General features: G+C 40.1%; 1 protein-coding gene across 1 annotated transcript in view; it reads left to right on the top strand.

Moving 5' to 3' along the window:
* UBE3D (ubiquitin protein ligase E3D) overlaps positions 1-14,455 on the top strand; it is a 139,457-nt gene that overhangs the window by 80,241 nt on the left and 44,761 nt on the right. The window contains exon 9 of the mRNA XM_012638193.1: positions 3,354-3,492. Coding sequence (XP_012493647.1) covers positions 3,354-3,492 — 139 coding nt within the window. The remainder of the gene's footprint in view (positions 1-3,353; positions 3,493-14,455) is intronic.

Below are 14,455 nucleotides of genomic sequence, written 5' to 3'. Positions count from 1 at the left end.
AAATAAATAAATAAATGCCAATGTTGAATTCACATACCATGCGAATGTTTGTAATTACATAGAGACATAAGTAACTAATATGTATAACTAATTTTATCTTTATGACTATGGTTATCATTAGTGTAACAGTATCCTTTGGTGTAAATTTTGTTAGTTTGATACATTCGGTAGATTGTGTACTGACTCCAGGGTCTCACGAGGAAAGTAGCACCAGAGGTTTTGTCTAAGATCACTGACTGGTGAGTGACAAGGCAGTGAGAATGTATTTTAATTTCTATTTGAATGTCCTTTTTGATAGGTCACACTATTAACACTATGTTGAAACTTTTAAGCAGCATTTAAACATTTTTTTGTCAACACCAGAAATCACATCACTATCATAACATTAACTTGTTTGTGATTACAAAAATAACACTTAGGAAACAAAAAAAGTATAAAGAAGAAAATAAAACCAGGTTATTATTTCCCTGTAATGGAAATGACCATTTATATATTGTATTGCCTCTTAATCTTTTTTCTCATCATATGGCTATTTTCACTTACCATAAGATATGAGTATTTTTCCATCTCTATCTTACTACCTTTCTTAGTTAAGTTTTGGAATATATATAAAATAGCATCTTAAGAAGGATAAAATAACTTCTTACAGAAAGATGAAAATACTCCTAACTGTATATTTTGCAAGCCAAGGAGTTAACTTACAGAAGAAATGGGCATTAACAGATTCAGTTATTAAGGTCCTATTCATGGTTTGGAAGATAATAGTATGTACAGTGGTCAGTGTGTATGGTAGGGAGAGCACAGGCTTTGGATTCGGGCAGACCTAACTGAATACTGACAGTCACTTGACCTCTCTGACCTTTGTTTCCTGTCTTTAAAATGGATGAGTGATGCCTGTCAGTCAGAGCTGCTGCAGAATTAGGGACAACAAATATAGCTAAAGTGCCTGATGCGCTGTCTGGACATGTTAGGCATAGGATAAGCAATAGTCAGAGGAATCCTAAGACCTAAGACTTAAAAAATTGAAGCATACATTATGGAGAACATGTTATAGCCCATAATAAACTAAGATAACTCTGTTTAAAATATATTTATTTGTATAATTTACCATTTTGCCTTCCTCTTGCAAATATATTACTGCTAAAAGAGGAAGGGAACATGACAAAAAAGAGATTACCTTGAAGATGCTCTCTACCCTGGCAGGCCTGGGGCCAGGTTGCAGTGTTCACTTTATCTCGGGAAACCTTGACTGAAGGTCCACAGCGTGAGAGGCTTGGGTTAGGTTTTGAAGATTCACAGATGAGCTCCCAAGGGCCATTCACAATCGAGGGCGTGTAAAGTAGTCTTTGCTGCAAAAGATCTAATTCAGAAAAAGCAAAAACTTTTTCACCATACTTACAAAAAATCAGAATGAAAATAGCTTTAGTGAACCCTGTTGTGGATGGCAGGGGTCAAGGTTATAAATTCCAAAAGCTTAAGTTGTTTACTGAACATACAGATGTAAGTGGAGGAAAAAGTATTTCTTTTAGCCAATAAAAGTGTAATACCAGAGTGTGTCTGTGGAAAAGCAACACCGAGGCAACTTTCTAATCTTTATTTACGAATAAGCCTAGAAAGTTAGAAGAATCGAATCACGTCCGATCTAGGAAGAAGCAGACACATCCCCAATAGGATCCTAAATAGACAGTGCCAAGTGTTGTAATAGATGGTAAGTATGGTATTGAGCAAGTAGTTCTTATAAGGGAAACAGGACAGTATCTCTAAGGAAATGATACTTCAGTGGGTCTTGCAAGAAGAATAGAAGTTCACCATGAAGGATAACAGCTTTCCAGGCCCAGAAAGCTGTATCTGCAAGACACAGTATGTGTAGTGTGGTGCTATTCAGATAATGGAAAGGGACTGTGGGATTATGGAGGGCATGAGGAAGGGCCTGGGTGGAGAGTGAGCTTGGAGCCACGACACTAGTACTAAGTTTGAATTATTGAAAAGATGGTAACATTTTAATTTCCATGCCACAGAAATGTTGAAAATGTAATATGAGTAAAAGCAGAAAGAATAGCAGATCCAGTCAATATAAAATAATAGTTTTTAAAACACAGGAAAGACACTTAAATATGCCCTTGTTGAAATCAGACCATTCTTGGGAAAGAGAGCAGTGTTTTATTCCAGTCCAACTACTTGGCAAGTGCTTCAAAGGAGAGTTAACTCCACCATCCTATGTCAGAAATGTGTCGGCATAAGTAACCTGATGGACGAGACAGCTAAACCGTTTGCCATGACTTGTCCTGTAAAGTGTTAAAATCCATTATACCCTCAACCACTGATGCTCTCTAAGCTTCCATTATTCACCACTGATTTGGTTAAAGATAGTTTTGCAGAGAGAAGTTTATAGAAATGGCAAAAAAAAAAAAATACATATATATCTTTAAAAATTAGGACAGTGATAAGAGGCACTTTGTTAGGGGATCTGGCTGGAAATAAGTGAACAGAAGAGTTGAAAACATAACTTGCACTATTCTTATTACACTCTTTTTCTCATAATTGTTTCCTGATTTTTCCCTTTACTGTAAGCACTAGTTGAGGAGGCAGGAAACCAGGATTCTAGACCAGACTTGTCACTTTCTACACATCCGCCTCATCTCAGACATGGCCCTTTACTTTTCTAGCCCTTGGGTTCCCTGATCTCTCAAATGAAAGGATTTTCAAATAGATTCCGCAGGATATAGCAGAGATGCTTCAAGGGCCACTCTGGAAGATGAAGGGAAGCCTCCTGCCAACCTTTCCCCTTCAGACAGAGCGGCTTTGCTTTCATTTGTATCATAAATTGGGGCTGTTACAAGATTTTTTTTAACAAAAGGATTCTATTACTTTTTAAAAGTTTGAAAATCACTGAACTTAGATGCTCCTTAAGGGACTATCCAGCTCAGAAACAATTTTCACATCTGTGGAATGGGGATAACAGTAGTTCCTTTTCTTAGGTTTCTGAGGAGTAAATAAGATATTACATGAAGAACAGGGAACTGAACCAAGGAAACATTCAGTGTGTTAGCTGTTAGTCCCCACTGCGCCTGGCCCCCAATAGGTTCCACACAAATAAGACCACATTTCATAAGACTCCTACACTTTCGAGTGTGAAATTATGGCCTGAAAAATGGCCTAATCCATCTGCTTTATACCAAAAATACTATAAAAATGTTTTGGACATTTACTCTGTGAATTTTTAATACATTTTATTTATAATTTTTGTACCTTGCCCTTTTCTCTCATAACTGAAAGTGTTCTTCTTCTATATAAAATTTTAAAATTTATTATGGTAACACATTTATGAAAATTAATAACTCAGTATGTTCCAGACTTGCCAGCTCATGGGAAAGCGACATCAGCGTCCACTCCCTAACCCTGCCCTCTGCAACCTGCCTGGAGCTGCTGCTGATACTGTCGAGGAATAATGCCACGCTGCCTCCGTCCCTTCGCCGTATGAATTCCTTTCAGGTATGGAACAGCTGCTTTTCTAGGGTATGATCTCTCAGTTTTACTTTGAATTGTTTTTCATGGATCCTGTCTTTCACAGGAGATAACCCATGGAAACCCACAGCTTCAAATAATAATAATAAGCAGAATGCATGTATTGCCTTGTCTGTCTCTTTTTAAATAAATGAGCGTATGGATCAAAATTGATTAGGTAATTGTCTAGTCATGGCGGGACACATAGCTAACTCCAGGGTTTGTTCTTTCAACCCCCATCTTTCTTGCCTCTGAGAGAAATGGCAAGAAGATCTGACAAAGACACTTACGAATGCCACTTTCCTTCTCCCAGCTTTGCCCTAGAACTGGGATTAGTGGTTTTGCTACTCTTAGCTTGAAGTCAAATTGCCAAATGGCTGTTTAACAGGGATGGTGTCCTACCTACTCTCAGTACCATTGCTCTCTCTCTTCTTGGCCCTCCTTCATCACTTCCCCCACTGCCCTGGAGAGTTATTTGTGCTGCTGGTACAACTCAGTGCTGCAAATATAGACTGACCAGAAGGGTGACCCTTCTCCCTGGTAGTCAGCTGATTGTCAAATGAGGTGGCAAATGAAAATTAAGACATTAACTAGTGGTTTAAGTTGTGACTATATATCTACTGAAAGTAAATTGCACATATCTATGACTCTTGACAATGGAAAAATACTCGGCCCTTTGATGCTAGTGGGAAGACCACATACATTGCTGAGAAATGAATACACGTAGGTTAGTTCTACTTTTAAAGGGTTGCTGATGTATCCCTAAGAAAACTTCAGGAGCAGTGTGTATTGTTTGGTGCACCTTGGTTATGTGGTAAAACAAGATGTGTAGATTTTCCTGTGAATTATACCTCAAGAAAGTGGTAGAAAATAACTATGCCAATTGAATTTACATCCATATTCTCTTGGAAATCTGTTACATTGATTGTCTCGCTGATATTCTTCCTCTTCCTGACCCTCAGACATGGATAAAAAGTTCAGTCTTCGGCCTTAGCATGCCTGTGTGTGTGTGTTGGTCCTCGATCAACTTCCATCCTGCACTCTCAAATAGACCTTAGCGAACACCTTCTAATTTTGTAGGAGAGGAAACCAAGATAGCTGACTACCAGGGAAAAGGGTCACCCTTCTGGTCAGTCTATATTTGCAGCACTGAGTTGTACCAGCAGCACAAATAACTCCCTAGGGGAGTGGGGAAAGTGATGAAGGAGGGCCAAGAAGAGAGAGAGCAATGGTACTGAGAGTAGGTAGGACACCATCCCTGTTAAACAGCCATTTGGCAATTTAACTTCTTAAGAGATAGAGTGAGTTGGCCAGGGAATAGCTAGTGGGTTAGAGACTGAACTGGACTCACCAGGTCTGTGCCAGGGTTACTCCACCTGCCACCCAAAGGCAGTGCTCACTGAAGTCCCAGGGGGCAGAGGGATATGAGTGGTGGGTAGAGGCAGGTTGTATCTACCTTGGAATGTCCACACCCACCTGCCCCCTTATTTTGCAGTAATTTATAATTATTTATTTGTATATTTCCTTAAACCAGAAATGATTTAAAATTCTGTATATCAATCCATATTTCTTCTAAGTTTTGCTCATTGAATGGAATAACACAAAAGTTTATATGTGCCCACAAAGTTTTATGGAGGAAGATGCAAGAAACTTAACAGTGGTTATCTTTGGAGAGAAGAGGGTGGAAAACAATTATTTTTTATTTCTCTCTCTCCCTCATGTACTGTTTGAAATTTTTATACTATGGATAAATGGGAAGCAAGAGAAATGACTCTGACTTCGAGGATTTTACCATATATTGGGGGAAATAGGACAGTCATCCATGTGCGATATAAGTTGAGAATAGTTTTATTACAGAGTAGCCTTAACACAAGTCTTAAAGAGATTAAAGGTAAAAGAGTTAACTAAACTGATTATGGGGGAATTTGAGAGGAGGACCAATCCGTATTATCTGCCCATGAATTTGAGGAGATCATACCCCATTTAAGGATGTTGTCTCAGTCTTAAGTAAATACAGGTGTATGTGAAGCCTGGCCTGTTGTTGGTGACATTAATGTGCTCTTAGCATCTTCAATCACAGCAGCTTTTAGAACCATCTGGATGTTAATACTGAATGTCCTTCTCTATTGGTGATTGTACTTCATCTGGTTTCAGTCTGTTTACTGAATATTATTGTCAGGAGCATATACACTTTCCCAGTTTCAAAGGTACAGAGAAACTTGACAGACTATTATGAAAAATGTCTGCTAAAGTGTCGTCCCTGCTGTTACCCCTGGAAAGACGTATTCTTATCCAGAATGTACCAGGAGTCAGCTTCCCTATGCAGGTCTTCGCTCTAAGGTAAAGGATCAGCGAAAATGGGGAAGGTGCCTGTCGGGATTGGAAAGAGATGCTCTGCTTTTTCACCTTGTAACACCTACTTAATCATTTATTACAGTGGCAAGGAATGGATCCGCTGATTTTGCCTGTGTTTGGGATTTATTTTTTTAATTGGAATCTCACTTTCATGTACAATGTTTTTGTAATTTCACTTCAAAATATTAGGGGTGCAAGTGTTCTTGTTACATGGATGAATTGTATAATGCTGAAGAAGTCAGGGCTTTTAGGGCATGCACATTTTTTTTAAGAGCTACATTGGCAAGAGCTGTAAAATAGTAGAATGACACTTGTTAAAGATACCATCTTTACATTTCCAATTCTCTTACTTTCTAGGCCAAGTCACTGTGAGCAATGCTTCTTTTACTGTAAAACTGTCTTTTTAGGATTCAAGTGGTGCTCCTGCTTGAGCTGTTATCACTGCCAAATCCCGAAGGAAGGGTTTATCTTATTAATTAGAGCTATTAACATATGTGAAATTCTAAATTCTTAAATTACACTGTAACATTTCTCTCAGGCCAACGGGGATATCTTTTGGTAGTTATGTTATAATCTTAGCTTCTACTTTGTTAGAGTACCTAAATATCCCTAGTGTCATTATAAGCCAGCAGAATGTAGGATTTGGTTGAGAACCACTGGCACATACTATAGTTCTTATAGTGGCCCCAGGAAGAAAGATGAACTTATCATTCCTTTTCTTGTCACTCACTGCTTAAAATTCTCCTATGGCTTCCTATTGCAATAGGAATAAAATCCGAACTCCTTATCCTGGCCTGTAAGGGGAAGGAACATCTAGCCCTGCCTCCCTTTCTGACTCGTCTCCTCCTCTCTTTCTCTCACTTACTCTGCTCCAGGCACACTGGCCTTATTTCCCTGTCCTTATCACAGGCTGGTTCTGGCCATAGGGTCTGTGCACTGGCTGTTTCTCTGCTACTAGGAGAATACTCTGCACCAGGTCTTTGCATGGCTGGCTGCTTCTTGTCTTTCAGGTCTCAGCTCAGGTGTTCCCTCGCCCCAGAAGCCTACCCTGACCCCCCTCACCGAGCCTCCTTCTCCCTACCACCATTACACCTTGTTTTATTTTCTTCATAGCATTTTCCCCTATTTGATTTTGTTCATTTATTTGTTTATCTTTTTTCTCTACTAAAATGTGTGTTGAATGAGAACAGGGGAAATATCTGGCTTTGTTCAATGTGTGTCAGCAGAACTTAGAACAGCACCTGGATGTAGGAAGCAGTTAATAAATATTGGCTGACTAGCTGGGTGAATGAATGTAAGTACAAGTAAAATGCAGATTGACACCGCCATGTGACGTTTTAGAAACCTAAAAATCTGAGCTGCATGAGCAGTATTTACTTAGGGTGGAAGCAACAGCCCTTCCTCTGCTGTGACAGTGCTGGACTCAACAGGTAAGGTCTGGATTTGAGATTTGTCAGCAAGGTTGAGCACAGATGGCTGTCTGCATTGAAATTGCAACCTGGAGTTTTGTACAAATGAGAAGGACCTGAAGAAGAGTTCAGCCATTACAAAGAGTTAGCAAGATTCAGACAAGCAAAGTGATCAGTATGTAAGATAGGGCTCCCTGTGGGCACTGGGGACCATCGCAGGGGGAATGAGAATGATGTCCAAGCTTTGGTGCCAGAAACCAAGGCAGAGGGGGTTAGAGGTACAGAAGATCCTCGGGAGCAGGCAGGTTGCAGACTGCTGTGCCATTATTGCTGCTAGTTTATTCCACTCTGAGTGCTTCACAGCTGCGGTCTGGAGTGAAGTGGCACAGGCCATTTTCACATCCATCTTGCTGGGCAGCAACCAGCTCTTAACCTGCAGTGGCAGCTTTAAATTTGAGTAAGGTGTCTGGAAGTTAGAACCTTACGGGCAACCAGGTTGAAACCAGGACTGGGCAAGAAATGCTCCTTTTAATGGTAACTATGCATTTTCCCTAGAATCTTAGCCTATTAGAGCTAGAAGGACTAACTAAAGATCTAATCTTTATAGATACAGAAACATACCCAAGAAGGTTAAGTAGATATTAGAGACTGAAACTCTGATTTCTTTGTTGTGCTTTTTGTGCTACAGAGGATGTTGACTTCTCTTCAGGTAGAGAGGGGGTTTTTCTATACTTAGCATTCCTCTCTTCTGTGGGACACAGGTTCCCTAGGATGTAAATAGGTGTTATAAAAAATAATTGGATATTAATCATCAGCTAATAATGCAAATTATCATAGCCCATATTTTTTAATGCTTTCTGTATTCCAGGTGCTGTTCTCAATGATTTGCACTTATTAGCTCATTTCATGACAACACCACAAGGAAAGTATATTATTAGTCCTATTTCACAGGTGCAGAAACTGAGAGCAATGAACTTGCCCAGGCTCACATAACTAGTCAGTGGAGGAACATGAGGTACAAAGCCTGGCTCCAGAATCCCCATTCTTAACTACTAAATAATGTTACTTCTTTTAATATTAATAAGTTTGCTTAAACAAAATTAGTTTTTTTAAACTGCATGACTTTTCAGGACCTTTCATGCTTAAGGGACAGTGTGACCCTCGTAGTTGAGGAATATGGTACACATTATTTCCCAAATATACTTTATTTTACATCTGGGAGACTTTTTTTAGGAGCATTTTATGGAATTAACGTTCTGCAGAACACAGATGGGGAGACAGTGTTCTGTCCTGTCTCTAAAGATTTGGATGACCGAGGCAGAGTGCTCTTAGGCACATTCTCGGTGGTAGTTTTTCTTACCTCCACAGGAAGTATTGCTGCAGTTTTAGAGACTGATTGTCAAGAGGATACCGTTTCTTCCTTTTGTGACTAGATGGTATTCTTTCTGGACAGGGCCACATTGGTCAGAACGGTACAGGGGGAACAAGATCTGCCTTTGACATTCCTTGGTATACTCTGAATCCCTTCAGAGTCTCAGAATGCCTCTAGCTGAACACTGCTTTCCCACCCTGCATCTGCTCCTGGTTTCTTTCAGTTGGATCTCATCCACCCTAAACACAGTGTCCCTAGGTAGTAACATGCCACAGAGTTCTGCTGATAGATGGAGCCATCTGGCTAAACTCTGCCTCACTCTAACTTATAGCTTGACTCCCACTGAGAATGCCCAAGAGGCATCTTCCTTGGAAACTATACTGAACTAAGAGATAAGGATGGAGTGCCATCTTTATTCCTTTTTGCCCTGCAGAGTGTTCTGTGGTTTGGGGAAATAAGCAGGTATTCTTAGTTGAATACAGTTCTTTAGTCTGAATTGTCCCTTCCTCTGCCTCCTTTCATATTGGACTCTACTGTTTTGCTATATGCTGGAATGTGGAATATGAGGCCAGAGTGCCTGAAGGTTGACCAGACATTTAGCTGGCCCCACGTGGCTGCCACATCCCATCTTTCAAGAGGCTGCTCCCTACCCAGATCCCCACCATGCTCCCTGCTCCATAAACATTTCTGTCCCTACCTAGGAGTCGAGGTTGTAGGTGAAGTTGGACAGTTTCTATGCTTTCTGGAGCATTTGATGGGGAAGGTCTGATGGTCCTGGGGCTGCTGTGGCCTTCTTGGCTTCATGAGAGAAGCAGGAATGAGGATCTAGCCTACTAAGTCTATAATTATGCCTATTGTTCTGTTTGCTTGTTTTTAATAAGTTAGCTTTTTTCCCCTAATTTAAAAGGAAATATAGTCATGTATTGCTTAATGATGGGGGATACATTCTGAGAAGTGCATTGTTAGGCAATTTCTTCATTGTGGGAACATCATAGAGTGTACTTAAACAAACCTAGATGGTATAGCCTACTGCACACCTAGGCTTTGTGGTAAACCTGCAAAGCATGTTACTGTGCTGAATACTGTAGACAGTTGTCACACAGTCGTTAAGTATTTATCTAAACGTAAAAACTGTGCAGTGAAAATATAGTATAAAAGATTAAAAATGGTATACCTGCGTAGGGAAGCTCCATTGTAATCTTCTGGGGCCACTGTTGTATATGTAGTCCACTGTTGACTGAAATGTCATTATGTGGTACATGACTATATGTACTCGTGATAGAAAATGTGGCATGTTTTCATTAGCAGAACAATACTTATTTTCACTTTTAGCTTAAACATATAGAATCTTAAAATTGAACCAACTGCTACCTAGCCTAATTCAGTCCCTCAGTCATTCATGGGGAGAGAAGGCCTGGGAGGCTCTGGGCAGCCATTGTGATTTGAGAGCACTCACGGTCTCTGCACCTCAGTATGCATAATGCTGAAATGGGGGTGAGGAGGACTGGAGGACAGACAGGGTTTGTCTGATTCTCTGATGACGTAATTATGGGTGGTACTGGTTCTTAAATGTCAGTGTGCTTGAGAAGCTTATTTAAAATTCAGGTTTCTGAGTGATAGCCAGAGAGATTCTGATTTATTACCTCTGAAGTAGATAGAGCCCAGAAATCTGCATTATCACAAGTATCCAAAATGTGTCTGATAAAGGTTTTCAAGAACCAACCTGTAAGAAACACTTACAGGATAATAGAATATACCCACACTAAAGTGAGAAATAAACCCCCACTAAAGTGAGAAATAAAAGAAGAAAATTGATTTAATTATGACAAACACCTAGTCACTAGTTTAAATAACTTAATTATTTTCCTCTTTTCTTCATTGTTTCTTATTAACTTGCACTCAACACAGTCCCTGAATCATTGTCATGAAGTTTCTTCTCTTTTACACTCAGATGCTTTGCAGAATCCAAGTGTTAGTTGCCTCTGTCACTCATCCTTCTGCCATTGGTGTGAACGCCTAGCATCCTTGTGTCTCCCAGTCTCTGGGCTTCCTCCTTCCCTCTAGGGTGTGCAGCCTCTGTAGGCCTCTGCTTCTCACAGCAAGTCTGATGTGGTGGGATAGTCACTCATGCTGATATAGGATACTCAAGGTCTAATCTTAGATCTGCCACCAACCGGACTGATGACTCTGGTCTAGTCAGGTAACCCTCTATGGGTCCTAGTTGCTTTATCTGTGCAATGAAGGATCAGTTTATATATGTAAGTGATTTTTAAAGTTCCTTTTAAAGTAGAGGCACACGGAGTCATTTTGTCTGTTCCCAGCTGTTCCTAATTTATTGAACCATTCTGAATAATATAACTCTATTCCTTAAATGGTCTAGGTCCTTAGGTCCTTATTTCTTTTGAACATCTTGAAAGTGTTTAATTGAAGAAAAACATAGATAAAGCCAGATTGCATAGTTTTTGTGTGTGTGCTCTCCAAGAGAATTGAGTCTATGCCACAAGACCTTACTTAGAGCCACAAGACCTTACTTAGAGCCACAAGGAAGGGCAGGAATGATGGGGGCAGGGTGCCATCTGGCCCTTGGCATGCCTGTCTAGAGGCAGGCAAAGGGAGAACTCTATCAGGTGGGCTACATTAGCTACATTAGAGAAAACGAAGAGGAACTTGGAATGTTCTCTGACAGCCCTTGCTTTTTCCCCTTTCCTTTTCCTTCTCTACCCTCCCTCAGGCTGCTTCTACTTTTGGTTTCACCTTTTGTTTTTGACTCTGGATCTTGGTCCATACTGAAACACTTGTGGCTTAATCTAATTCCTAATTATTTACTGATTCCTAATTAGTTTTGCATCTATATTTTATTTACAAGTGTGGTTACCCCAAGAAAATGCTTTAAAATATAAGCCTCTTCCCTTGCCTGGAGCTACTAACCAGAGGACGCTGTTCTTCCCACACACTGAGCGTGGCTGTGTTCAGTCAAGTGCCTTCCTAGTGATGAGTCTTACTTTCTTGAAAAGAGGCTAAAGATCTGCTTTTGGAAACAAACTGGTATCAAGATTGAAATGACTGAGCTTGCTCTGCTCATAGAGGGAGCTGCTATATTGTTCTCAGGAGCTTTTCTGGCTAGAGGGGGAAACAACAGCCTGGAAGGATGCCATCTTCAAGGGAATGATGGATTGAAAGGTGAAACTGTTCTAAGCCTCAACTGAGAACCTCTTGTGAGCACCCCCCGGAATGACTAATCGCTTCAGCAATGAGAAGATCTAGAAAAGAAAAGGTGTCAGAGGACTAGGCAGAGGAATCACGGGGAACCAGAATGAAGGTATTTTACTGTCCTTTGGGCTCTCGCGGACCTCAGCTGTGAGGCAGTGGGGAAAAGGTCCTGCAGTGGAGGTAGGAGATAGGTCTGGGCACTGGTCTTGGCTGTCACAACACCTGCATCCAGTGCGACTGGGCCTAAGTCACTTTCTCTGTCCAGATTCCAGTGTTTTCATTCCTCCAGCTCTAAAACCCGCTGATTCCTACGTCCAGTAGTTGAACAATTCACAGAAGTGTAAAAGCTTGTGGGTTAAGTTAACCTGAAGAAGAAAAACTGTCATCCAGTTTGCCCTCTCCTTAGAGGTCAACGTGTTGCAACTTCATGGATTAGAAGTTTGGAGTCGATGGTCATAGACAAGTGTTCACGTCAGGGCAGCAGGAAAGTATTTCTTCAACCAGGGGCTTCATGCAGTTAGCATCAGAGGTTAGCTTTCAATAAGACGGTGTGATTAATCTGTAGCACACAAGGGTGTCTGGTGTATAGTCCGAAGCTGTGATAACAGAGCACAGACTAAATTGGACTGAGGAATTAGCAGAATAATGTTCAGGTGCTGCTTCCTTTTCTTGTCTCTTTAGAACTGAATGCAGTTCTTCATAAAAAAATTACATTTAGGGCTGGGCGCGGTGGCTCACGCCTGTAATCCTAGCACTCTGGGAGGCCGAGGCGGGCGGATCGTTCTGAGCTCAGGAGTTCGAGACCAGCCTGAGCAAGAGCGAGACCCCGTCTCTACTAAAAATAGAAAGAAATTGGCCAAACAACTAAAAATAGAAAAAAAAAAAATTAGCCGGGCATGGTGGGGTGTGACTGTAGTCCCAGCTACCTGGGAGGCTGAGGCAGGAGGATCGCTTGAGCCCAGGAGTTTGAGGTTGCTGTGAGCTAGGCTGATGCCACGGCACTTGCCCCAGGCAAGAGAGTGAGACTCTGTCTCAAAAAAAAAAAAAAAATTACATTTGTCGGTAGTCCCAATATTTCTGGCTCTCTTCCCACCAGTCTTAAATTATTAAATTTTCTTTTGATTTAACTTCAGCTTGAAAATCATTTGTAAAGGCAATAAACCTTTGAGACATTGTCCATTTGAACCAACAGCTGCTTTTGATCAAGTCCCCCAAATATGTTAATGTTTTTAGCAAAAATCAGAGCACCGAAAAAAGACTTGGTTCTTGGTATTTTTATTTTAAATAGGTGACTTAAATCTGTTTACTTTTATTGTGATTACTAACGTAGTTGAGCTTATGTCTGTGGTCTTCGTGGGGGCAGGGCAGAATGTTTTTTGATTATTATGTTTTTTTTTTATTTCTTGTCCTCTCTTGATAGTTTTTTCATCTTTTAAAAAAATTTCTCTGCTGGCTTGAAAGCAATTGCTTGCAGTTTTATTATATATAAAATATGAAGTTTTCTAGTAAAGATTAAATCGTTCAGTATCTTTACCTTTTCCAAACAAGCAAAGACCTTACCATTTTTTAACCACCTGGTAGGCACATTCCATCCTCTTACCCTACATTTCCCCCTTACTATCATCTATTGTTTTTGTTGATTTCTCTTAAAAACAAATTCATTGTTAATTTTAAATATTTTTATATTCATCACCTCATCCATGTCAGTTGTCAGGCTTTTTGTTGTTTTTTTCTTGTATTCCACATCCTTTAGTGTTCCTTTCACTGACAGTCTGTGATGGGAAACTTCCTTAGTCTTCGTATGTCTGGAAATGTCTTCATTTTGCTCACAGTCTTAAATGACGGCTTAGCTGGGTATAGATTTCTAGATCCCTTTTCAGTTTGAAGGTCTATCACTCGTTGCCTTCTGCTGTCTATTTTTGTTGATAAGACAGCTGTTGTAAGACTATTTGCTGTTCCTCTGAAGGTAAACTGTCTCTTTTTTTCTTCTAGCCTGTAAGATTTTATCTTCATGCTTGCTGTACTATAGTTTTACAGTGATGTCTAAATGTGGATTTTTAAAAATTTATTCTACTTAGTACTCTGAGACTACTCCATCTGAGGACTCCTGTCTTTAATTAGTTGTGGGAAATTGTCAGCTGTTATATATTAACCTCCATTATTCCCCCCTCCCATTTCCTTCTTCTGACCTCCTGTTAGACATATATTGGAGTATTGGAGTTTTCCCACCTATTATCCTTGCCTCTTAACTGTTCTTTCATATACATTTATATAATTGTAAATACATACACATACATACTTTTGTGTATCAGAGCTGCATCAGGATGAATTCCTCAGTCCTGGATCTTCCAAGTCACTCATTCTGGTGTTTATACCCACTGTTGAGTTTTATTTCAATGGATATTTTTATTTCTAAAGTATCAAATTTTTAAAATATTTTTGAGAATATTAAACACAAAAGCTTTTAAATCTTTTTAGTTTTGTTCTGTTTATTTTAATTTTCTCTGAAGTTAGAGCCACAAGGAAGGGCAGGAATGATGGGGGCAGGGTGCCATCTGGCCCTTGGCATGCCTGTCTAGAGGCAGGCAAAGGGAGAACTCTATCA

The sequence above is a fragment of the Propithecus coquereli genome, unplaced genomic scaffold (genome assembly GCF_000956105.1).
Source record: "Propithecus coquereli isolate 6110/MARCELLA unplaced genomic scaffold, Pcoq_1.0 Scaffold127, whole genome shotgun sequence".
NCBI classification, from domain to species: domain Eukaryota; kingdom Metazoa; phylum Chordata; class Mammalia; order Primates; family Indriidae; genus Propithecus; species Propithecus coquereli.
This window is presented reverse-complemented; position numbering and strand designations above follow the sequence as displayed.